The 25,001-nt window shown below is 43.9% G+C and overlaps 2 protein-coding genes and 1 long non-coding RNA gene across 4 annotated transcripts; 1 reads left to right on the top strand and 2 right to left on the bottom strand.

Annotated features, from left to right (window-relative positions):
• The first annotated feature begins 3,588 nt into the window (after nucleotides 1-3,588).
• Nucleotides 3,589-11,680, top strand: LOC117860533 (WD repeat-containing protein 26 homolog). Of its 2 annotated transcripts, none has more exons than XM_034743846.2 (6): nucleotides 3,589-3,757; nucleotides 5,210-6,107; nucleotides 6,619-6,720; nucleotides 7,437-8,066; nucleotides 8,791-10,125; nucleotides 11,354-11,680. In XM_034743846.2, the coding sequence occupies exons 2-5, from the start codon at nucleotides 5,313-5,315 to the stop codon at nucleotides 9,061-9,063; spliced, it is 1,800 nt and encodes a 599-aa protein (XP_034599737.1). In that variant the 5' UTR covers nucleotides 3,589-3,757; nucleotides 5,210-5,312; the 3' UTR covers nucleotides 9,064-10,125; nucleotides 11,354-11,680. The 2 variants fall into 2 exon arrangements, with proteins under 2 accessions (XP_034599737.1, XP_034599736.1); XM_034743845.2 differs by having other exon boundaries at nucleotides 6,616-6,720.
• Nucleotides 11,681-12,343: 663 nt separating this feature from the next.
• Nucleotides 12,344-14,207, bottom strand: LOC140223060 (uncharacterized). Its single transcript, XR_011898476.1, has 2 exons — nucleotides 12,891-14,207; nucleotides 12,344-12,786 (listed from the first exon to the last, which is right to left on the bottom strand). It is a non-coding gene; the product is annotated as an uncharacterized lncRNA (long non-coding RNA).
• An 895-nt stretch (nucleotides 14,208-15,102) lies between these two features.
• On the bottom strand, nucleotides 15,103-18,956 carry LOC117860532 (putative receptor protein kinase CRINKLY4). Its single transcript, XM_034743844.2, has 3 exons — nucleotides 18,543-18,956; nucleotides 18,318-18,425; nucleotides 15,103-18,164 (listed from the first exon to the last, which is right to left on the bottom strand). Exon 3 carries the CDS (start codon nucleotides 18,149-18,151, stop codon nucleotides 15,428-15,430), a length of 2,724 nt encoding a protein of 907 aa, XP_034599735.1. The 5' UTR covers nucleotides 18,152-18,164; nucleotides 18,318-18,425; nucleotides 18,543-18,956; the 3' UTR covers nucleotides 15,103-15,427.
• Between the last annotated feature and the right edge of the window lie 6,045 nt (nucleotides 18,957-25,001).

The raw sequence follows: 25,001 nt of genomic DNA, 5'->3' as shown, positions 1-25,001 counted from the left end.
TTATTATAAGAACGCGTGTGATCAAATTTAACTTTATTATTAGAGAGATTTTAGAGTGATGGAAAAAATGATTATTAGAGATATATAAATGTATTGGAATTTTAGAAAACAATGGTATCAGTGTATTTTTGTTATGATTTTTTTCATATTTAGAATGAAGAGTAATGTCCAAGTGTTTATATTGGATTATGTGACTATATGTCGATGTCCGAGCTCTGTGAAGAACGTGAAACCATGATTTCTCTCGACGTGCCATTGCAAAGTTCCTTGATCGAAAGTGCCCGTCCATGTCAGACTTATGGGTGGTTAGAATGGCAATTTATTCATCCTCTTCCCAGTTTATTATAACGTACTCGTAGATTTGAGCTCTTGGTTGTTCCCCGCAAGTTTCGGTATGGTTCTTCATCTTTTGTTTTCTGACAGGTGACAACTTGCATGTTTCACTATGGCTCTGAATGGACTCGTATGCTCCATACTAAAGTGCATATATGCTAACCCATGCACGGTAGCAATTCAATAGGTTACCAGATCTGTACACTATACACAAATAGGATTGTCATGAAGAATCTAATCTGGCTACACTGATCGAGTGATTGGAAATCTCAGTGGATAAGAGATCATGGTAAAATTGATGCAAAATCCACTACTGAAAAACGGCATTAGTCCTGTTGGATAGGACTATATATCCCGAAAATCTAACCGGAACTAAATTTTCAAGACAAAAGGGGTCCTTTAGTCCCGGATCATTCACCTGTAACTAAAACTAAAAGGTTTCAAAAAAAAAAGAGGCCAGCACTCGCCTGTTGCCGTCGCGGCCTGTGCCCGCCCGACCGTGCCAACCCGTCGCCGCTCGCCCGCCACTACTCTCCAGGAGAAATGCCTGCACGAGGAGGAGATAGGAATTAGAAGAGAGAAATGCCTGCCCGAGGAGGAGAGAAGATAGGAATTAGAAGAGAAATGATGCGCGAGAAGATAAGGGGCCAGCGCTACTGGCCACCGGTGAAACGGGATGTTTTGTCCCGGTTGAAAATACCAACCAGGACTAAAGGCCCCTCTCCTTTAGTCCCGATTGGAATTACCAACCGGTTTAGTCTCAGTTGGAATTACTAACTGGGACTAAATGGGGGCCTTTAGTCCCGGTTGGTGTTTGCAACTGAGACAAAACGCCCCATTAGATTTTTTCAGCCCAGTAGCTATTACAACCGGGACTAAAGGGGGGATTTAGTCCCGGTTGGTCTTTACAACCGGGGCTAAAGCCCCCGTCCCCATGTGGTAGCCTTCAATGGCACATGGATGGAAGGGCAGTGATTATAAATTTTTATAACCCACAAGTAATGATGTAATCATGTAAAACAATTTCCTTCCCCAGTTATAGCATGCATCTCCACGCTTTGCTCCAAATAAATACATACTCCCTCTGTCCCCTATTAACTGTCGCTCGGGAACTGTGTTTCCCTCACAATCCCGATTCCCAAGCGACAGTTAAATCGGGACGGAGGGAGTAGATGGTTATTTTTCTCTGAATAGCATCTCTAGCTTCGTTGCAGGGAGCGAACAATGATGCATGGCCATGATGACCTTTTTTTTCCACACCTTTTGAGATCACGTTTTATTTTATTCCAGGTATTTTCGAAGAGAAAACGTTGTTTCTTATCCTATAATTATTGAAATGGGCTCCGATCTAGTGCGTCTTGTTCCTTTTACTTTTTCCTTAAGTAAATTCTTCTTTTTATGCTCATGAATTTTTCTCTTCCTGTGAAATTATTCTCTAATGCCTTACATCTTTAACATCAGTTTTGCTCATGCTAATGGAATAATTCCCTCTAATTGAGCTTTTTCTGCTTACTGTTTTACTACTATATTTTACCTGGGAAGATATTGTCCAGATATGATAGAAAGCATCAAAGCAAAGTAACATTACGCCTTCTTTTGACGGAGACTTCCTCTTTTTCTTTAAACAGAAAAATGACACATAAGTCCAGCTTCCATATACGGGTCAACTGCCGCACTGGAGATTTGGAGAAGTGCTACTGTGTGGTTATATTGTGGGCCGGGCCAACTCCGTTTTGCTCGTTGTAGCCCAAAATGCAAATAAGCCGTAATATCAACTAGGAATATCCTCTCAAAAATATCACTGGCAAAGTCAACTCAGTTGATCGACTTGAGATTAGAATCACCTTGCAGTTTTAACTGGAATTTAATGAGCATAAAAGGAGACTGCCAAATTTCATCTACAGAAGAACTCTTACCAAAATTCCCTATGCTTACTACAGGAGCGAAAGGGACAAAAAATGATGATTGCACGACATTTTCAGTTACATCACATAATGTCTCGTCTTTTTTTTATTCTATTGGCAGTGATCCATCCAAATAGCCGTTTCAATTTGAATATAACTCCTCATGTGCCATGTGGAAATTCTGTTGGTACATGAAATCTACTATATTTGGTTTAAAGCTAAATTGCCATTCCTAAGGAGAAAGGACTTTATTTGTAACCGCCCATACCAATTCACCAACCAATGATAATGTTGGGGCCAACAAATAGCTGCATTGCTTTTGTCTTAACAGGTCACGGACCAAACACCATTACATGACAAGAATTTGACACAATAGCTAGGTTTATTTTGTTACATCCAAAATGTTAACTGGCCTACCTATCAGCAAAAAAAGGAAGTAGGAACACATTAGGGAAAGGCATCGATTAAGATATATTCAAGATAGTATATATTTAATGTTTAAACTTTTTGCAAGAGAGAACTGATAAGCATATGACACGTTCTTTTTTATATGGTATAATGAACGTGCCATTTCAGAAGCTCTAGCTCTAAACACCATATAAGTGATGGAGTTTCAGCTAAGCGAGAAGCTAAAAGTAGCAAAACGCCTACAAGCTTTAAAATTCCCATTATCCATTATATAACCTATGCTTAAAATAGCAAATAGTCATATGACCTATCAAAATTAGCATACCAACAAATCTTATCGAGGATAAAGTGTTATATCATGTGGGTAGGCGTGGATCAAACTCGAGTCACATCTTTTTCCTAAACACGTACTACAACTTTAGCGTCTAATTGCCAAATTACCACAGAGACCACGAAGACAGCAGCGCAGCCCTAGTTCTCCGAACACGCCAGGTGCCATCCCTTCGATCACTTACTCCTAACATTTTTTCGAAACACCTTCGTACACTCTATCCTCTAGACACGGAAAGCCACCGTGTACTCTATCCCTAAGATACCACCATTTTAATTCTCGTGAATCCCTTCTTCTGAATTGCAAATTTGCAACTCAAAAGGCTACACCTAAACAAGAAACACCACCAAGCGCTCCAAGAGACGATGGAGATCAGAGAGGGAAAAAAAAAGCTGTGATGAATTAGAGTGAGAGAGAGATCCACAAGGAAGGTACTCTCTCTCTCTAGTCTACCCCCCTTCTCTCTCTCCTTGTGCTGTGCCTGTGCCGGTGTGGTGTGTCCCTCTCTGCATCCCCTCCTGCCCTTTTCTATTCAGTCGGTTCCCCTCTCCCCCAAGCCAAACACCACCACCCCTCTCCTCCCCCTCCCCACCTCTCTCCCTCTCTCTCTCCTCGCCTCGCCTCCCTCTCGCCGCTTTCCCCACCCAATCCGTCCGCTGGGCCGCCTTCCTCTCCGCCGGGGCGGGCGATTCCACGGAGATTCCGCGCGATTCGGCGCCGATTCGGGGCTCCTCTCGGCGTTTCCCGGCGAATCGGCGGGGATCGGGGTCCCGGGCTGGAGGTCAGGCACCCCTCCGATCGCTAACCCTCGCTGCTCCGTGCCTGCCGTGTTGGGTGTGGGTTTGGGCGCTCGCGTGCGCCGGTTGCCGGTGTCGGGTGCGCCGCGTCGGCGCGTCTAGGTGCGCTGAACAGACGAACTTGCTTGAGAACTCGGGGTTGGGTGGGTGGGATTCGATGATCGGTTCGCGTCGGGGCGCCGCTTGCTGAGCCCCCTTGTCGGATGCGCGGAGTAGATTGCGGAGGGGTGTGAGTGGGGCGCTAGTTCATGGTGATTAATTAAGCGGTAACGAACTAATAATTGTAGGAGTGGATTGCAGGTGGGAATCTACCTGTTGGCGTTAATGACTCCGTGCTTATCCATTCGGTATGATTTTGGCTGGGAAGGGATGCGTGCTCTGTGCGTGGGGAATGTTTGGGAGGTTGGAAGGAATGCTGTGTGGAAAAAGTAGCATTGCGAGGGCAAGAGGATTGCTGATGTTGCGTGGCAGTAGAGGTTGTGTGCCTCAGCTTGTACTGATATGGACAAGAATTAGGAGTTAGTGGTTTGCTGGAGAACTTTTGGATCACCCAAACATGTGACTCTAGCAGTATACTTGTTGTTTGGACTGAAATTACAACCTAACTGCAACTTATGCTTACATATGTCGAATGTGTTTGCGGCAATTTTACCCTCTGTAGCTGTGCAAGTAGATTAGGTGTAGAGCTTTTGTCTGCTTGGAAGGTTGGCTGATACTCCTTGGTATGTCAATCGTTCAGTATGCGCATTCCTTTTAGTATGTTTTGCTAGACTAAAGCAGAGCATCTTGTCAATTTTCGGTTCAAGTAGTAGCGAAGAATCTTGTTGGTTTCTCCAACGACAATTGGTTTCCTGCATTGCAGCAATGCTCTTTTAATTCAGTAAAGCCTGGCACAAGCTAGCGCTGTTATGGCTTTTCTTTGATCTGAGCAGCCTAACTGTGTCATGCTTTTGATTATTCTGTGGGATGCGCTGCTAAGTAATTGGATAAATCTAAGATTGACAATAAAGAGTATCTTACTACCTTCTGATACGAAGGTTAATGACCATGGTGTCCTTTGCTGCGTAGCAAATGAGTTTTTTCTCCTCTTTATGGAGTGGAGTGCTATACAGTCAGAACCGAGGAAGGAATTTTTAACAGGGCCAACTAATTATTTTTTGTTCACAATGTTCAATTTTTGTTCACAGGGCCAACTAATATGAGTGCTAATATAGTATTAGCTTTTAGATGGCCCTTGTCACGTGTGGTATGGAGGATAGGATTGGTTTGTCACTTTGTTCCCGCTGCAATGTGTTCCTTGCATTATTTCTTGTTAGTTTTTGTGTAATGAAAAATTTCTGGTGGTTTTGCACTGAATTCTGAAACAAAGGTTAAGCTAGAATCTTGGCCTTGTTTGATGATTAGTGACTCACTTTTTAATTGATGCTTCTCTGCAGGAACCTCCATCTGTTTTAGTAACTCATTGGAATATTTTACTTGGTGCTTGAATAACATCACCTTCCCTGAAGTGAAAAATATATGGGCTGACTTTGGCATTTCATGGGAGGTTTTGAAGATGATGAACCACCCTCAAAACGCGCAAGAGCATCCTCAGTAGAATCTGCAAGCTTGCCAGATTGTTTCTCGTTTTCGAAATCTGCCAATCCTTTGGGAAGTACAATGGCTAGACCTTTGCCTTCCCAAGGGAAAGAAGTTATGGTTGGTTCTAAGGGTGTTATTAAGAAAGAGGAGTTTGTCAGGATAATCACAAAAACTCTGTATAGTCTTGGATATGAAAAAAGCGGAGCAGTTCTGGAGGAAGAATCAGGGATAACTTTGCATAACCCTATGGTGAATCTTTTCAGAGAGCAGGTGATTGATGGGAATTGGGATAATGCAGTGGTTACCTTGAATAAGATTGGCCTACTCGATGAGAACATTGTGAAATCTGCTGCATTTTTGATATTGGAGCAGAAATTCTTTGAACTTCTGAGAGATGACAATGTCATGGGTGCTATGAAGACATTACGAAGTGAAATCACACCCCTTGGTGTTAATAGGAAAAGAGTGCACGAATTGTCGAGCTGTATGATCTCTTGTTCTCCACAACAATTGTTCGTTGGTTTTTCAAAGCTTGGCATTGATTCTTCTACTTCACGGTTGAAGCTCCTAGAGGAACTGCAAAAGGTGCTCCCTCCAACAGTTATGGTACCAGAGAGGAGGTTAGAGAATTTAGTTGAGCAAGCACTTACTGTGCAACGAGATGCTTGCTATTTCCATAATTCTGTAGATGGGTTATCACTCTACATTGATCATCACTGTGGGAAAGATCAGATACCATCTCGCACGCTACAGGTAAAAAACTAATGCTTGTGCTTGCTTCAGTGTTTACTTGGAGCGCTAATTCTCCTACATAAGCACCAGTGCTGTGTCTGCTGCTCAGCCACTCATGTACTGTCTTGATTCGTCATTGTACATTATTTAAAACACCGCTCGATGGTTCTTTTCTCTTCTGTATAATTGTATTTCACTGCCATCATCTAGATTTTGGATTATGAAGTATGGCAATTTGAAAGAAAGCAATGGAATTCCCAACTTTGATGTAGTAGTTTGCAAATCTGAAGGCATGATCCTTTATAGCATGAAGACCTCTTAAGCTTTCTTCTAGCTTGCTCCATCATGTTAAGGATCTGATCTTTCACCCCAAGTAAAAAGTAAATAGAAACATGCAACTCGCACTGTGTCATACTTATATTTTCACTTGAAACTATTGTTGAAGTTAGATAATTTGGTTACCAAGATTAATCTTTTTCTACTAGCTGCATATCCTATAGTTCGATGATTCTAATCCAAAATTCTATAGCAGGTTTTGCATGCGCATCATAATGAGGTGTGGTTTATCCAATTTTCAAACAATGGGAAGTATTTAGCCTCAGCATCAAATGATAAATCCGCAATGATATGGGAGGTAAACTTGTGAATCTATTTTTTTAACGTATTCTTTTCTCATGGTCTGTGGACAAATTGGGTGGCCTACTCCTTAGTTTCTTATTTTGCACCTCATGTCAAGAACTGAACTTTTCCAGTCTTACTAATGCTTTTCATTCGCTGCTCTTTATGTCTTTAAAAAAGTTTGAGTTTTGAAATCCTTGGTTATTTTCGAGAAGAAGACAGAAGTTTGCCATTTCATATCACCTTTTTCCTTCAAGCCTACTACTTACATCTTGTTAGCTTCTGTAACAAAGGAACTTAAGTGTAGATATTTACCAAGTTTGTTCCCTAGCTTGCATCCTGCCTCTTCTCGATGTTGTTATTGATCATGAAAGTGTGTGTCACCATGTTTCCCCTGTTAACATTACATACCATCTTACAATTACGCGGCCATGAAAGTTGGTCCTTATGCCCACAAAGTGCAGTTTGACTAGTGGATCTGAGTGTGTTTTTTTATGGTTGAGTGCTTTATATTACTTAATTGCAACAACAACATAGCCTTTAATTACAAAAATTTAAAATATATATTTTTCTAGCTATAGGATTTTCAGCATGTCATCTTCAAAGCTCAGGTGGTCCCTTATTGTACCATACGCTACAGCTTTATGAACATCTAGTTATTTGTGGATTGAAAAGGGTGTTTTCCCTTTTTTTTTCAGTTGTCTTTTCATGCAGTAATCTTTACATTCGTAGGTTGATGAAGATGGAGAGCTATTACTGAAGCACACATTGAATGGTCATGAGAAGTCGGTGATGATGGTTGCATGGAGCCCTGATGATTGTCAGCTTCTCACGTGTGGAGTGGAAGAAACCATCCGACGCTGGGATGTTAAATCTGGCAAATGTCTTCATGTTTATGAGAAACCCGGCATTGGTTTAATATCATGTGCTTGGTTTCCAGATGGAAAGCAAATATTGTCTGGTCTAGCCGATCAACACTTTTGCATTTGGGATTTAGATGGTACGGAAGTAGATTGCTGGAAAGGGCAGAGATCAACAAAAACGCCCGATCTTACTGTAGGAAAAGATGGAAAGGTTATAATAAGCATGAATAGGGAGAACACAATTCTTCTACTTGATAGGGAGACAAAGCAGGAGAGGCTAATTGAAGAGGATCACACAATTACTTCATTTTCTCTATCTGAAGATGGTGATTTCTTGCTTGTAAATCTTGTAAACGAGGTGATTCATTTGTGGAACATACGAAATGGTCCGATTCGAGTCAGTCGGTACAGTGGCCATAAGCGCAGCCGGTTTGTGATAAGGTCTTGTTTTGGCGGATCTGAGCAGGCGTTCATTGCTAGTGGGAGTGAAGATTCACAGGTATGATGATTGCCTTGTGACCACCTATGGCTGTAGAACTATTATATTATGGGGGCACTTTAAATTTTTTTGTCTTTGTGTGCCACTTATATTATTTGCACAACTCCCAGACAAATGCCATTGTAGATAATTATATTTGTCGTCTGATGGTCAAATCTAAATCAAGAATGTGGAGGATATGTTTGTCATTTCAACCATCCTCAATGCATTGGTTATTCTTTTTTTATGATATAAAACATTCAAACATGTTCCAGAAATCTTTGGTTAACTCATACACTGTTGCGATCGGCACTTATGTCTAGGCCTATTCTTCAGATTGGTTATAATTCAATAGGCATGTGTATATCTGTATGTGCACATGTCTCATGACTTGAATCATGCTGCTGATTTTTTTTTAGGGTAGGAAATGCCATTTGAATGATAGAGATATGTTGGAATTATCTTTTTCTTTTGACTGAAATGCCTTTTCTGATGAATTAGTACTTTAATGGGTATAATGGAGGCATGTAGTGATGACATCCATCCTTCCGGTAGGCAGTAGAAATTATGCTGCCTTGCATTTCAGTTTAAAATAGAAACTAAAAATTTGTTGTATCTTAAAGTTGTAATGGGAAACAGAAGATTTGACATTTTCAATGTCTAAGCAATTGGTTGGTCCAGCCATGCGGTTCATTGCATGTTTTCTCTTCACCAGAAAATGGCCCTGAAGTAATATTGTTTTCAGGTCTACATATGGCATAGAGCCACCGGGGATCTCATTGAGACTCTGGCTGGTCATTCAGGTACAGTCAACTGTGTAAGCTGGAATCCTGCAAATCCCCACATGCTCGCATCAGCGAGCGACGATCACACCATTCGTATATGGGGTGCAAAGAAGGCCAGTCTGAAGCGCAAGGATGTTGGGAGCAGCAGCTGCAGCAGCAATGGGATCCACGCAAACGGCAACACCCATGGCAATGGTTTCATTCACCAGTGCAACGGGAATAGCACCAAATGATAATCACCAAGGCAATGTATCCCCATGGATGGTTGACTGGCACCTGTAAATCCCCCTTTCCCTTACTTTCCTCCAGGAAGAAGAATCGCGGCCGCCATAGTAAAGAAAATGAAAAAAACCAAAAAAACAAAGCTGCAGCACAAAGTGTGGGGAAACCATCTGGGTTTCGTGCGCCATCTTTCCCTTGTTCTACCATGACTGTTGTCACATTTATTTCTTAATTCAAGCTGGGATAGAATTATGATATTAATTTGCATCTTTTATATCTTGATTTGCCCTCCCTGATTGATTGTAAGTGCATTTTGGTGGTCATGATGGTTAATTCCTCTGATTGACTACATGAACTAGCCAACTTTTGCATTGAGATGAAATGACATGTCCGTGAATGTTCGGTTAAGAACTGGGACGGAACATCTGATCATAAATTTGAATTTAATCCATTTAGTTGGTTCTACTAGTAAACACATTGTGTAAAAATAAAAATTGCGAACCAAACAAATCATTCACGTTGATAGTAGGGGGTGATATTATGTGAGCAGCTGCAAAAGGAGGATGATATGACAAAGGTTATGTTCAGAATGTAGAAAATTCGCAAAAAACAAAAAAAAAACAGTTGGAGAGAAACATCATATGGAAAATGATGAAATTCTCGCGTTAGTGGAGAAAATAGGGGCTACAAATCCCATTTTGCTAACCTAATTTAAAGACATTACAGTTGTATAGGTAGGTTTGGAAGGGATCACCGCATGAATTTGGAAAATTCGGTTGAATGTGCCCTATTTTCCCAAATTCGGGTGGACAAATTTTGAAGCAATATTGTTTTATGGCCTCCGTCGGGCTCATATTTTGCCTCCCTTCCGAGAAACACGGCCCACCTAAGGCCCAAGCCCACGTCCTCGAAGCCGCCTGATCACTCCTAGGGTTCCGCTTCCCTCCCCACCTATATATACCATCAGCCGCCGCCGTCTCCCATTCCCCTCTCCCCATCGCAACCCCGCCGCCGACGCCGCAGGAGGAGACGCGCCGAGGAGAGACCGCGAGGAGGCGACCATGAGGGCCAAGGTATCCTCCACTCTCCTCTTCTCACCCTCCTGTCTAGCTCATTGCTTAGATGATTAGATCCGTGTGGCTTAGCAATTCCTTGTCATGACTAGTGCTTGCTCCGCTCGATTCGTGCTTTTGTGTCCTGGGGCTGTGATTACAAAGAGAGAGGCTCGAGTGGCGTAATTCCGGGGGAAGCCCTCGCCGGGACGGCGGATCTGCCTCGCTGTGCGTGTGCTCCCCTACCTGTGGCTGCGGGACGAACGGTTTGGGATCGTTCCATGGGCTGCGAGGTGCCGCCTTGTGCGAGTCAGGGCCTTTCTGGTTTGACATGAGCTGAGCCGAGCCGAGCGAGCTGAGATCGATCTTGTCGCGCGGGCTTGGTATCTCGTGCTCCACGGTCCCGTTCCGCGTCGTCCTGCCCGCTGCGGTCGGGAGGGGTAGCTCGCGCGCGCGTGGTGCTCCGCCGCCTGGTAGTAGGGCTTCCCCCCCTGCCACGGTGAAGGTTTCTTTATCGCATACACTTGATATGAGCCCTGTGGAGTGTGGTATTTTGCTTTGTGCAGTTTAGTTAAGAATTGTACCACTTGTTTTGCAGCATCTGATTGATAAGTTAAATCTTTATAAAGCTGGGTATGATCCAAGATTTGGTATGTTGTTACATAATTTGCTTGCATAAGATTGGATCTGACGCTGGAATTATGTGAATGTCTTCCAACAGTATGTTTATGCGTAGACTTTTCCAGTGGTGTATGAACTAGGGTTTTTCTTCCTGTTGATGTGATACTTCTGTAAAATTGTGGGTAGCATTTCATTCCTGTTGTACTGCCTTGAATAAGCTTCTAGTATGTGTTTAGCAGTAGTCAAGCCTGATCCCATTACTACTTACACCTGGTAATTTATTTGTTGTTTACCTTCACCTACTTGGATTTGTTAGCTTTTTCCACTTTGTTAGTAACGTAGTGACACAAGCAAGAAGCATGTAACATTAACAAGCAGCTAGGACCTTATGTTTCTTGCATGTGGAGAGTTCTCCAAATTTTCTGTTAGACAATGAACCATTTCAAATTGCCTTGAATATTGTTTGTCCATTATTAACATGCTATTCGTCCTGTGTTAGAATTATCCTGTTATTACATTCTTTTGCTGTTACTTAGTGTATTGTTTCCTCTGCTGTGCGTGCTATTAGTTTCCTGTCTTTAGCCGATGCTTTGTTCGCTGATGCATTCTCATTTGTATCAACTTTCAGTGGAAGAAGAAGCGCATGAGGAGGCTGAAGAGGAAGCGCCGAAAGATGAGGCAGAGATCTAAGTAAGCTGATGGAGATGGATGGTGGTGGTAATGGCATGCTTGTATGCATATCTTCAGATGCGATAGCCTCATGGAGAGATGTCTCCTAGCCATGGTGTTGCTGCTCATCGTCTGTTGAATGGCTTGTCTTGGAAACCTGCGCTTCAGTAGGCCTGTTATCGTTGTTCTAGTTATATCGAGAGTTTTGCACTGAGACAAATCTGTCGTTTTGTGGACCTGTTATGGAGCTTTGTTTGCTGCTAATATCTACCAGCCTATTAAGTAATTCCCGTGTTGGTTCATTTTGTGTTTCAACTGGCATCGGTATTTGAATGGTTCTCTGCTGCTGCTGGCTGAAGCTTCGTGGTTGATAGCTATGTCCCATGTGGCTTGAAGTCATTGCAAGAGACGCTTCAGCATGCCCCAGTTTTGTGGTGTGTTTGCCTTGTTGTGATGATCCTGATCACGAGGCATAAGTTTCTCTTGCGATGCTTACGTTGAATGTGGCCTTGTCCTGTGTTGTGATATGTTTTGGTGCTCTGCATCTTTGTTATGTGCCCTGCTTGGATAGCAACGCGCTGCTTGACGAGAGCTTCGTCATGCGGAAGCTGACCAGGCTTCATCTGAAGCTCTTCGAGATGAAACATGATGCGCTTTTCATGAAGCAATGTGGTGAATCTGTCTTAAGAAGATAACGTAGTACATGTAACTTGACCGGTGCAAACTGCTGAAGCATTCTCCCGGTTTGCACTGGATCCTCTTTTTGTGCATGTATCTTCCTGTGAATCTTTCTCCGTCTCACTACTATCATCTCCCCTTCAGGTCAGCTCCATCTGCATCATTGTTATCTCGCTAATCCGCATCATATTTCCTCCACAAAGGAACTGCATCTGCAGCTCAAGAAATAGCCACTGATAACCACGTCAACAAAATTCTGGGATTAGATCCAGATCCGGAACCAACCCTTGCGTTTGCATATAAGCATTTTATACTTTACAGTGTAACTGATAGTGTCTATCCATCATCTTGAATAAATTACAATTATATGTATACAAAACGATGCATGATTTTCCAGTGGTTCTGGCACAAGGTGATCACACGATCATAGATCAACCAAAGAAAACCCAATAATATCTACCACCAGAACACAATTACACAACCCAAAATACGTGCTTTCTCCCTTCAATGCGATATCATCGCCAAACTTTTTGTAGAGACCATGTTTTCATTTGCTTTGGATTTGGACCGGATGATTCCTTAAAAGCTCAATGGCAAAGGGAATTGATGCCATAGATGCTGCATTTGGGCCGTAGTGGAGTACACAATCTGCTCAAATCCAAATGTACTTTTCTGTCCTGCTGATATTCTTGTTTGTTCCGGTTTGGTATTTTCCTGTGCACAGTAATGGATGGCAACATAAGGAGCGAGTTACCTAAATAAATTATGGATGGTTCTGTGGTTTTCTCAGCAAACAGACAACAGCAAACTAAAATTACCTGTTTCATTCCTTCTCGGAAAACCCACCCAAGACGGTTAGAAATACGATGCACATGAGTGTCCACAGAGATTCCATGAGTATCTTCCAAGCAATACTCATGACTCGTGAGACGACCTGTTCAGTTAAGAAAAAATAGCTATGATAAAGAATTGTGTCTACATTTCAACTATGAAGGATATAATCAGAGGAAGCAGCTCATTCAGAATCTGGAATATCCCCTCCAGTGTTCAAGGCAAATTTAGAAGCTTCTTTTATGAACTGAGCTATTCTCTGATAGAATGCAACCTGATAAAATTACAAAAAGTATGGTATGAAACATAGATATGAGAAATTTCTTGCAAGTTCCGCCTTCTAGGCCACTTGACTCTAAAGCAATGGTCTGTTTCAATCAATGTTAAGTTTGGCATCTTTGCTATAGCTTATGATGTGATAAGTGTAGGCATTTGCATTTCCATTTGCATGCTTCCAAGTTCATTTCTTTTTTGGTTACATCCAATACAGTAATTATTGACTTGTGAACAATGTGCACGAAGTATTCATCCAAATCAGGTAAAGACCTCTGGCAACTTACAGGTTTGATAAGATTCACAAGCATGGCCTCATCAGTTCTCACTATAGCATCTGGATCAAGTAAACCATGGCCAGAGAATGGTCCACAGCAAATGACAAGAATAGACTCCCGGAAGGACAAAACAATTACAACAGGCTAAACACACCCTTAAACTTAATAGTTTGGATCCTTAATAGTTATTTATCCGAACCATATAATGCAAGCATATGCACACACAGAGGTTATGGAACATTTGGCTCAATATATCATTTAGAAGAAAACACTGAAAGATCTGATCAGTTGTTCTCACCCAAAGATACAATTGCCTTACTTGAAGATGCTGATGCTTTGATCTTATCATATTGAAAATCTTCAATGTCCTAACATAGCAACCTGCATACGTATAAAACATTTTCTATTGAGGCGATCATGAAGCCAAGTACTAAAGCAACAGCACAAGCTTCTTTTTTTCCCTTTCCACAGAATGGCATTCTATTTCTATTTAGACAGCAGGTATCTGTTTCTTCTGGATGCTCCCCATTTACTTTGAGATCTCATTTCATCCTTTCCACTTAACAGAAGCAGGCAAACAGACTTGGAAACGTGGAAAAGGAACACTGGGTTCACACTTCACTTCTTGTACACCTGAAAAGGTACCAAAGGGATGCTTTTACTGACAGGATTATAAACTATACAAAACTCATCTTGAAAAGAGTTAATGCATAGGTACTGCTATTCAAAGATATGTCTTCACATAGTAGGAAGATTAACCTGGCAGTTGAAGGCTTGAAGCAGATGGATACATTTAAGTTGATCTGAAACTGTTGGTCACTTACATTATGTCCTAGAAATTAAAATTAGACTTTCTGAGAACCGTAAATCAAACAAATCATGTAAGCAATGGGAAATTATGTGGTACTACTCATTGTGTCAAATTTAAAATAAAATGTCTGAAAAAAATTATGTGGTAATTTTGATAACATCTTGTTCATCTGCAGAACCCAAATAAATGGTACAAGCTGCGTCAAAGGAATTTATCTTATGAAATTACAACCCAAATATGTTCAACTTGGCACGATCATAACATTGATCTGCATATCCCTACACCATAGCAACAGCTTATTTCCACCGGCTATGAAATTAAAAAAAAGTGAGATAAACCTTTCAGAAAAACTGATTTCCCACCACACAGCAATTAAAACTCACAAGAAAAGGATAAAATACAGAAAGCACGCTGATTCCACCCAACTTACAAAAGGAGCTGCGTAACTCCAGACACTAAAGTTCTGCAGCAAAAAATTAGGGATGAACCAGAAAAAAGGGGGATGGTGAGTGTTATTTCAAGAAGAAACCCATCATTATGCCACTAGTTTAACTAAATAAAGCTTGTCTTCATTGTGTTACAGGAACATTAATTGGTTAGAAAAACCTGTCTTCATGCATCATAAATAGATCATGGAACATGGCAGCAGCCATTCTAGATGCAGATCTCTGAGAATCACATTGCACCTGTTTCTGGAGAGAAGACTGGGCCAACCAACCTGTTAGTCTGTTACTGATCACAAATCTAGTATCTGAAGAAACCTTCCAATAGAACATATGTTTATGAAGCATTTTGCATCACAATTCGCTGCGAAAAGTGCATTGCGAACCAAAGAGATGACCCAGAGGATTAAGTAAATTAAACAATTTTGTAAGAGGAGACAAGACAATCCAGCAACTGTAGCCACCCACAGACAAAGAGCATCAGGAAAAGAAAAGAAAAGGCCATATGAATCTACACAGAAATGCCCCTGGATGCTAAATTCTTCTTCCAGTACTCTACTAATTAGCTCTCTTGTTTTTAAATGGCCTGCTACTATATAGGATGTATAAAAACTGTAATGCATTTCAATATAGCAACAGAGCACAAAGTTGAATTTAGAATGCTGCTCAGCAATGGCAGAACGCTACTGCGTTAAATTCTTGCGGCTCCTGACATTTCTTCAGAAGTTGTGCTGCAAGTACAGGTTTTCCTGCGGTGAAGCCGGGCTGATCTCTTCCTCCAGTGACCGCAGTCCATCACCTATGCTGCTCCCGGCATTCCTACCTTCTGTGGTCGTTCGGACGGTGATGTCAGCTTCCGATGCAGATGATTTCCTCCTCTGTGATGAGGTCACACTAGGGAAAGTTATCCAGGATGGCGCCCTGTACTCGATACGCTGATCCTCGCCGTCGGCAAGCTCGTTCTCTGAGCAAGAGTGGTTAGAGGACATCTGTGATACCTTGTGCATCCGGCTACTTCCAAGAACAACCTCAGTCGGTAGAATGGGCTGCTCGATGCACGGACTGCCCATCAGCAAAGCAAGAGCATGCTCCAGAGCTGTTGTCACCTTATCCATGGAAGGCCGATCTTTCCCTCGCATTCTGACACACTTACAAGCCACAGAAGCAATCTTCTTGAGAGCCTCAAGGTCGGAGGGTGGAGATAAGACTGGATCAAGGATGGCAAAAATGTCCCCAGCTTTGATTAGTGGTACTGCCCATTCAACAATGTTTCCTTCCTCGAACTGCATGTCAATCGCTTTCCTGCCACTTAGTATCTCCAAGAGAAAAACTCCGAAGCTGTAGACATCGGACTTTGTAGTCAAGTAATGGAGACGGTAGTACTCAGGGTCAAGGTAGCCTAGTGTCCCTGCTGGCAGCTCAGATAGCGGGGTACCGCTATCTGCAGGACCCATTATAGATAGACCGAAGTCAGCGACACGCGCATTGTGATCCTCATCAATCAATATGTTTGACGACTTGATGTCCCGGTGAATTACGGGAGGGCAAGCATAGCCATGCAAGTACTCGATTCCTCTAGCAGCCTGAACAGCAATGGTGACCCGCCTGGCCCAATTCAGTTGCCTTTTTAAGTTTGGATCGTTACCATGCAGATGCTGGTACAGGGATCCATGAGCCATGAACTCATAAACCAAGAGCCTCTCACTGCCATCTTCACAGTAACCAAGCAGGTTGAGCAAATGTGCATGGTTGAGCCTGGAGAGGAGGTCAAGTTCATTGTGGAACTCCTTTGAGCTCTTCTTCACATCTGATGCTTTTATTGCACGCTTCACAGCGACCACTGTCCCATCTCTCAATATGCCCTTGAATACACATGAAAAGCTGCCTTTGCCGACTTGTGAATCCTCTGAAAAGCCACCAGTTGCTTGCTCTAACTCTTCATAGGAGAATTCCTGAGCTCTCCTGACCTTCAAATCCTCCACGTCAGGCTGGATCCTCATGTTATCCTTCCGGAAAGAGTACGCTGTGCTCTTTGCCAGTCTCAGCTCGCTATTTGAACATTGGCAATGTCGAAGTTTGTGCCGGACATACAGGCAAGTGATTACTGATACGCTGAGTACCAAGATGATGGCAAATACAATCTCTGCTACAAAGACACGCATCTGAAAGGCCATCAACTTCCGGCTCTTGGTCTGCTTCTGTGATAAGCAGAATGACAAGCACTCTTGTGCGACACACCTCAAGCAATCGAACTGGCAAACACGGTCAGCTGTCGCATTGCAAGGAGATGACTCATACGAGTCTTCTGGGCAACCTGTACTACAGGGCAAGCAGAGTCTAGAATTCGCAGGCTTACACACCTTGCTAAGGCCAACTTCACCGTGGTTCACATATTCATAGTACCCATGGCTGCATACAGTAGGTACACAAATTCCAGGGGGTACTGCCATTGGTAATGCCAATGGCCCACTGTTGCCCCAGCACCTTGGCATCAGTGATGTCTCAGCAGGCACTCCACAAGTAAAGTAGTCCCCAGCAACGAGCACATACATCTTTAGCCCTTTTGGTGGTGATGTACTGTTATGAAGTGTGAAACCCCAGCAAGCTACTTGGTGATCAAGGCTCTTGATGCCACAAGCGTGGAACCGTCCACCGACCACAGAGACCATCGCATCCATTGGCACTATGTTCACATCACCATCACCGATAGCACTGGATGGTGCCACCTGCTGCATTTCCAAGCTCCTGCCCCAGCAGAAAACCTGTTCATTCTCCAGCACCCCACAGACATGGTAACCACCTGCTCCAATAGACTGGAAGTGCAGATCCCTTGGTGCCAGCCTGATGACACCACTCACCGTTTCATCACCCCAGCAGAACACAGTCCTGTTCCGCACAAACAAGCCGCAATTGAACATTGAACCGGCTGAAATGGTCGACACGGCTTCAGCAAGAACATGTGTGGCTGTCATATTGTATCCCCAGCAGTCGATCAACGATGCACCATCGTTAGCGCCATGAATCCCATCTGCAGCTGCTCGCAGTGCACAGAGGTGGTTGTCCCCTGCACTGATCTCAGAGTACTTTGCGCCCTCAATCATCGGCTGCGGCACCCCGCTCTTGACATAGGAGTTGCTCCCCCAACAGTATGGCTGCCTGGTGTCAAGCAAGAGGCCACACACAAACCCATCCCCCGCTGTAAGGCCAAGGAAAGGGATGTTGGGTGGCGCGCCATACAGAACAGAGGCATCTGCACCAAAGCAGGAGACCAGGTGGGAGCCATCGGAGCTAAGGCTGCAAAACACTGGACCGTCCTCCCCATAAGACACTGCAATGGATGACATGGAGCCAAGGCCACAGGCCCAACCAGGCAACAAGACCAGGAAGCACACTGCTAGAACCAGCACATGGCCCATCTCTTGAAACTTGGGGCGGGCGCTCATGCTGAGAAGATCCCTGCAAGAGTTGCAGATTTTTGAACTTTCTTAGTACCAACAGGCATCAGATGAGTCTTATTATATTAAGAAAAATCGTTTCAGAACCAACAGGGATCAGGTGAGTCTTATTATAGATGATGAAACAAGAAGCTTTCCCCTCGGTAGTGCCTACCAGGAAGCAGAAACGAGGGTGGTGGAGTAGCTAGTCAGTCACCCTCACCGCACAGCATTCGAACAGGCGACTGATTTGTTGGTTTCCCCCCTTTTCTTTGGTACCGACCTAGCAGGAAGAAAACAACACCGACGATTAGAGTAGCGACATGGCAACCTGGATAATGACCTGCCGGCGAATCAAGAACCCAAGCAGAGAGCAAGAGAGGAACCGGCTCATCCGTACCCAAAGATCCACGCGTCCTTGGACCAAAGATTGCTTCAAGCCTTCGTCACCAGGCACTCACCAGCGTCAGTGCCGCACGACCGCACCTGAGCTTCCTCGATGCTCCCCTACTCCGCGGGGGCGAGCTCGCCGTGGGGCATTGGGGCACCGGGGACGCAGCTTCCCAGATCTCCTACTCCCGCGGCCGGGGACTGGCCGCGCTCGTCGGCGACGGCGGAGGGCGAGCGGGCACCATGCCCCCGGCGGCGACCGCGGTGCAGCGAGAGAGGGGGGACGGCGGCGGCGAAGTGCGGAGCGGCGGCCGCGTGCGTGCGCTGTCTGCTCTGCGCAGTGCTCGATGGGAGTGGTGAGAGCGGCGGCGGCGGAGGAGGTGGAGGGAAAAGGGCGGCATTGAATGCCCGAGGCGGCGTAGGTGGGGAGTGTCAGAGCGAATTCAATGCCACCACCGCGTATGTCTTGCACTGCACAGTGCTGCATGTACGCCCACCCACTGTAATTTGCACAGACAAAAAAAAATATGCAAACTTGATATTCCGATTCAATCATTTGTACCCGTGCCAATTATAAAGCTTCACCATATTTATTAAAATCTCACTATAGACAAGTTTTTGAGTTTGGACATCACGATTGGTCAAATCCATTTCACATCACTCTAATAAACCGGGAATGTGATGCCATCAAGATTTGAAAATCGTGTACAATGGAAACATCCCGAACTATGGTCAAACTGTGGATCATTTTGAATTCATAAATATTATTATATATCTAAATATAATTATATCTTTTTTTAAAGACGTGCATATCATATTTTTCATTAAAAAGAGGAGAATTACATGGACGCAGCTTCAGGAGAAACTTCAAAATGCATAAAAATATCTATAAGAAAAGTTAAAACAACCTACAATTTGGAACGGAGGAACTACCGGTGAGCATCATGAAACGTTCCAACAAAAAAAATGTACGTATAGATCATATAATTTAATTATGTGTAAAATTTGAAATTAAATAAATACCAAACTACTCGGCAGGCTCTAAGAGCAACTTCAAGATTACCTAAAAAGTTCTTCCCTAAAATTATATATTGTGGACCGTTTCAAAAAAAAAATTCCACAAAAACATATCACCCCACAACAGATCGCTAATAACTAGCCTCTAACATTTCAAAACAAGCCACATCATCATAATTGGGTCCATTAGTTGGGCTGGTCACCTGCCCCTCGCACGCGCACCTCCCCCTCGCGATCTCCAGCGTCACCGTCGCCCCTCACGTCGCCCGCACGATGTTATTTTTAGCCACCCCATCTTTTTTCGATGGTGTTCAATCCACAGCAAATATCTCCTCGTCCCTTTCCCTCGTCAAAACCCCATCCAATTTGAAACCCCTCTCGCCTCGCCATTTCACCTTCACCTCCGCCCCTCCTCCACTTCGCGGCCAGCCAACCTACCTCTTCCCTCGGCAGCCATGGCCACCGCAGCGTGCGCCGTCGTCGCTACTCGCCCGGCGCAGCCGCTCCTGTGGCAGAACTGTCCAACTTAAACCGGCTTAAGTGCGTCTAATCGCTATCAGAACAACAATTATCCGAAACGCACTTAAAACAATGTAAGTCCGGTAGTCCGTCAATTGTCCCTAGAACTCCTCGAAACATCCACGACGTGTTCCATAGCCATACATCAGGATCACTTCCGCGATAGGAAAGCATCAACAAATATTACATTTTGACATACATATCGGAGATACGGATTATTATAAACCATAGATTGAAGTAAACCTAACAGTGCAAGTTAGTTCAGTACTAAGAGTTTAAAACACAAACCAGTCCTGGGCAATAATTAAATAGCTGAGTTTTATTCTAGGGTACTATGAGACTCGTACAATACCCTAGTTCTTCGGGCTTCTCCCTCAACGGTCTCCTGCTAAGTTTCTAAAACAACAACAAGGATCCTCTGAGTACGAGGGTACTCAGCAAGACTGACCCGACTAACCAATATAGATAGTTTTCCAAAAACTGAATTATAGTTGTTTGGTGTACTGGCTGACTCACATTTTGCGGAAAAAGCTTACTATAAGTGGACCCTTAACTTTATTCTTTTACTTCCGTTTAGTTGTTACCTAACCAGTCTAGATGAATAAAACATTTTTAACAATCAAGTGGAACTAAGTCATACAACATATTAAATTCAAGAAAAACATTTCATTCAACTTGATTACACTACGATGCTTAAGTGATGATCAAGTGCATTCATAACCGAGAATTGCGGCGATCTGGACCGATTTACATTCTGCAGGAGATACCCGACGACTAGCCATGCACAACTGTATGGGTTGCACACAACAACCTTTCGATTAGCCGTACCCAAAGATTGGGAATATGACTACCCGAACCCAGGGACGCACCCCCACATGGGACCCCACATCTAGCCTGATCTCCATATGAGTTTTAGGCTACGCCCTTGCCTTTCCATTGCATACCAAGCACGGGTATGAAATATTCCCGATCAGAGAGCCAGCTAACCTACCGGGCTTTACTGGTCCCATACCCAGTAAGCAACCAGGTAAAATCACTTGATTAAAGGTTAAGACAACGAACAAGCCTTAACCAAATTAACTTATCAGACAGAACTACCATCTCTAACTTTTGTCTGCATTTCCAAAATCTCAAGCCATTTCCTTGATTAACATGTATGACCATCTTAGCCTTAGAGTTGAGTAACCAAAGTTACTCACAGGTATCTAAGCATTACTAAGCATAGGATAGTTACTAATTGTTTAATAGGTGGCAAAGATGTCCTTAATAACAAGATTGGATTATGCATAAAAGTAAGTTTTCAATAAACTCCTAGACCTAATGCACACACATAAGGAAATAACTATTAATTGGACTCATGAATAGTAATTTCTGAAAGTAGATGGGTTTAGATGCACCGGGGCTTGCCTTGATCCAAAAAAAGGTTAGCATCTTCAGATGATCCTGCCTCGCAAGGGATCAACTCGACAACCTCCTCAAACTCCGAAGGTTCTTCAAAAAATTCCAGAAATTCCACTTCTGGAGCTTCAGTGTCTACGATTTAGTACATGCAGGAGTTAGAGATGCAAACTTTTGAACACATGACTATACAACTTTCCTTCATGATAAAGTTGTAAGCCAACACTAAACTACCCATAAAGATTAACCCACAAATTTTAGTTTCCTTACTAACCTAACTTAAGCTTGTTATTTTATTTTAGAAAAGCATTATAATTATTTTCTAATCTCAAAACTTAATTCCTTTGAATTAATAAAAAATTGTGAATAAGAAAACATTATTCAAAATTTTAAGCATTTAATAAAGGTTAAGTATTTACTTAAATACCTTAAATAAAGGTACTAAATAAATACCTAATTTTTTACTATCTGTTCCTAGGGTTTAAGAATTTTCATGCATAAAGGAAAAATAAACAAGCCTAACAAAATTGGTTTCACTAATTTTGGACAACTCTACAATTTCAATGAATTAAATGGTGAAAAATGAATTTAAACTATTTATCTGCAAATAGAAAAACCTATGATTATCCAAACCCCCTAGAAGGACCTTTCTCACTTACCCCGCCCTACCCCCTCTCTCTGACCTACGGACCCAGCCCACGCACAGTACTCCCACCCCCAATCACGGGTACAGGCGCGGGTACGCGCCGTTCCTTGCTGGTGGCGAGGTCTCCGGCGACGGGGCTTGGCTTGCTCAACTCGCCTAGACATTGCGCACATGGTGGTGGTGGTGTTGGGGTGGCTCGACCGACGACGGCGGCGAACCGCGGGTGGAACGACGACGCTAGGGTTTGCGGCGGTGGGTGACTCAACGGCGGTGACTCGACGGCAACAAGCTCGATTAGCAGCTTTGCCTCGACCTACAATGCACGGCGCTCGCCCAAACTAGGGCTCCCTATGGCCAGAGCTCAGAGCTCTCCTACGACGGCCATGGCGGCAGCGGACACACGGCGGCGCTGGCGTTCCGACCACACCGGCCATGCTCCAAGCCAACGGGCGGGTTCTACACCATCTACAACCTATGCGCAGCTCGCCCAAACCCTTGGACGGCGACCTTAGCCCCAGCAACCAAGACTTCCACAATGGCAGGTTCCTTACCAAAATAGAGCAGTGGCCGGGCACAAAGAAGATGATGGCGGGGCGGCATTGTAGTGGAGAAGGTGGAGCAACTGCTAGCGGCGGAGGTGCAGGGTGCTCAGGCGAAGCTTTGGGTGGAGGGAAACGGTCAGCGGTGGACGGACGGCGGTGGAGCATGCCGGCAACCGGGGTGCGGTAAAAAGCGAGCGGTGGTAAATGGATGAGCAAGACGAGCAGGAGCGGTACTTATCCGAATTTTCACCATGCGCATGGTTGCCACCTCCAGCTTGCTTGCTCGTGTGGATGCTGGCCCTGACTTGTGCATGGCACGGCGGCGTCGCGCTGGCCGACGAGCTGGCGTGCAGCTGGATTGCACGGCACTTTGCTCTACTTCGCTCCCCCCCTTTCTTCTTCCTTTCGACCAAAATTTCAACTCACAAATTCGCCCAAATCCAAATCCAAACTCTCAAATTTTGTTTAAGCAAACTTGTAGAGGATCCCAAGTACTCCATTTGATAGTTTTGATTCAAGTTAAAAAGATCGCTATAAGGCTATGAATTTCGAGCTACAAAGTTCGAGCAAAACTGAAACTGTTAACTAAATCATGTGATTTAGTTTCGTCAGACATTTTGACAGGGCCATTTACCCCTCTTTAGGCTCGATTTTAAATGCTCAACCTTCTTTTGTTTTGTCCAACTTCCACTTATCTTTGTTCAGCAAGTAATAAGGATTCCATTTTGCACATACTCACATACACCTTTCACACTAAATTTCTCAGAAATTTGCACCAAAAACTTCTAAACAACTTTGTTTTTCTGGGACTTAAACAAAATTCCTCTGACAACATACAGTTTCAATCTTTGGGCCCTTAGAAAAATTCCAATTCCTACTTATCCTTGTCCAACAACACCTTCCATATATTCCTTGATCCTCATATCCTATTTGGGCTCAAAATCCTTTCAATGTTTATATGGAAAAATTTTCAGAAACGAATTTCAACCTCGCATAGTTATCACTGTTTTTAGATAGGAAATATCTCAGCAGCTATGCTGAAATCTGCTCAACTTCCCCACTTTGAGCTTCATTTTAAATTTGAATCCTTCACTTTCTTTGGCCAACAACACATCCAAGAGACCCTTCATGAACCATAGCTCACTCATGTTCCATAATATCTGCCCACTTAAATGAAAGATTCTTTAGAAACTAATTTCAAAATGGGGTACTCATTGCTGTTTTCAGAATTGCATATTTTCAGATTGTGAATAGTACTCAATTTCTCTCATTTCTGATTTTTCATTTGTAGTACTTGTAGCTGGAATTTAACTCCAAACTTTATTCCTTTGGGTTTGAAATACCTTTTAGGCTTGACCTCCCATTTTTGCCTATTTTTACCAAATTCAAATCTCAAAATTGAGATTTGACCAAATTTGGCTCCAATTTAACTTTGGCCCATAATCTTCCTTTTTCCTCCAAATTTCACCATTAACTTCTTAATGACATTCTTAAGCTACCATTAACATGGGGTGGTACAGCTCCTTCGGTCTCGGCGCCTCCCGTCCTATTCCTCCTCCCGCCCCCCGTGGCAACATGGTGGCGGAGTTGGTCCGTCCGTTGCATGGCACGGCAGCCGGACTCCTCCTACTCGCCGCTGCGGTCGGGGCAGGGAGGTGACTACGCGCTGACGGAGATGGCGCCGTTGTTCCCCGGGTGTAACTACGAGCACTGGCCTATCGACGACCCATGCGGCGGCGCGGAGGAGCAGGGGGCCACTGCCGGCCCCAGCCCGCGTGGCGTCGCGGAGGAGCAGGAGCGCTGCGGCCTACCCTGATGGCGGTTAGTGCGGGGGGCGCGGAGGATTGGGGCTGCCGTGGCCAGTCCCAGCGGCGGCCCGTGGCGCTCAAGCTCCCGCAGCACATCACGCCGCCGCCGCTCCTTCTCCCTTGCCCCAGCTCTGCATCCGTCGAGCCAGTGCCGGGCATCGGGCGCCGGAAGACTCTCGCGAGTGCGGGAAGACTCTCTCGCGTGCGCGGGAAGACAGATTGGGGGAGGAGGAAAATCGTGTAAATATGCACGGCGACGGGCTCTGTTTTAGCGTCGCGAATAACTTGAGGAAGTTTTGCCCTAAATAAAGTATTAGGGGGTAGGATACAGATTCTTATGGAGTTGCTCTAAACTTGTCCCCGAGGATCATTTTATGTTCCTAAGCTTTTAAATTGTGTTATTAGATCTACCGAGAGAATAGGATCTATGATAATGTCTGTCTCTCTATTTTGGACTACTGATGACATCCATGATAAATTTAAGATCTAAAATGTATTTTGAGAGCATTAGGAACTGATAATATCTTAGAACAATTTTA

Source organism: Setaria viridis, chromosome 6 (assembly GCF_005286985.2).
Source record: "Setaria viridis chromosome 6, Setaria_viridis_v4.0, whole genome shotgun sequence".
Taxonomy (NCBI): domain Eukaryota; kingdom Viridiplantae; phylum Streptophyta; class Magnoliopsida; order Poales; family Poaceae; genus Setaria; species Setaria viridis.
This window is presented reverse-complemented; position numbering and strand designations above follow the sequence as displayed.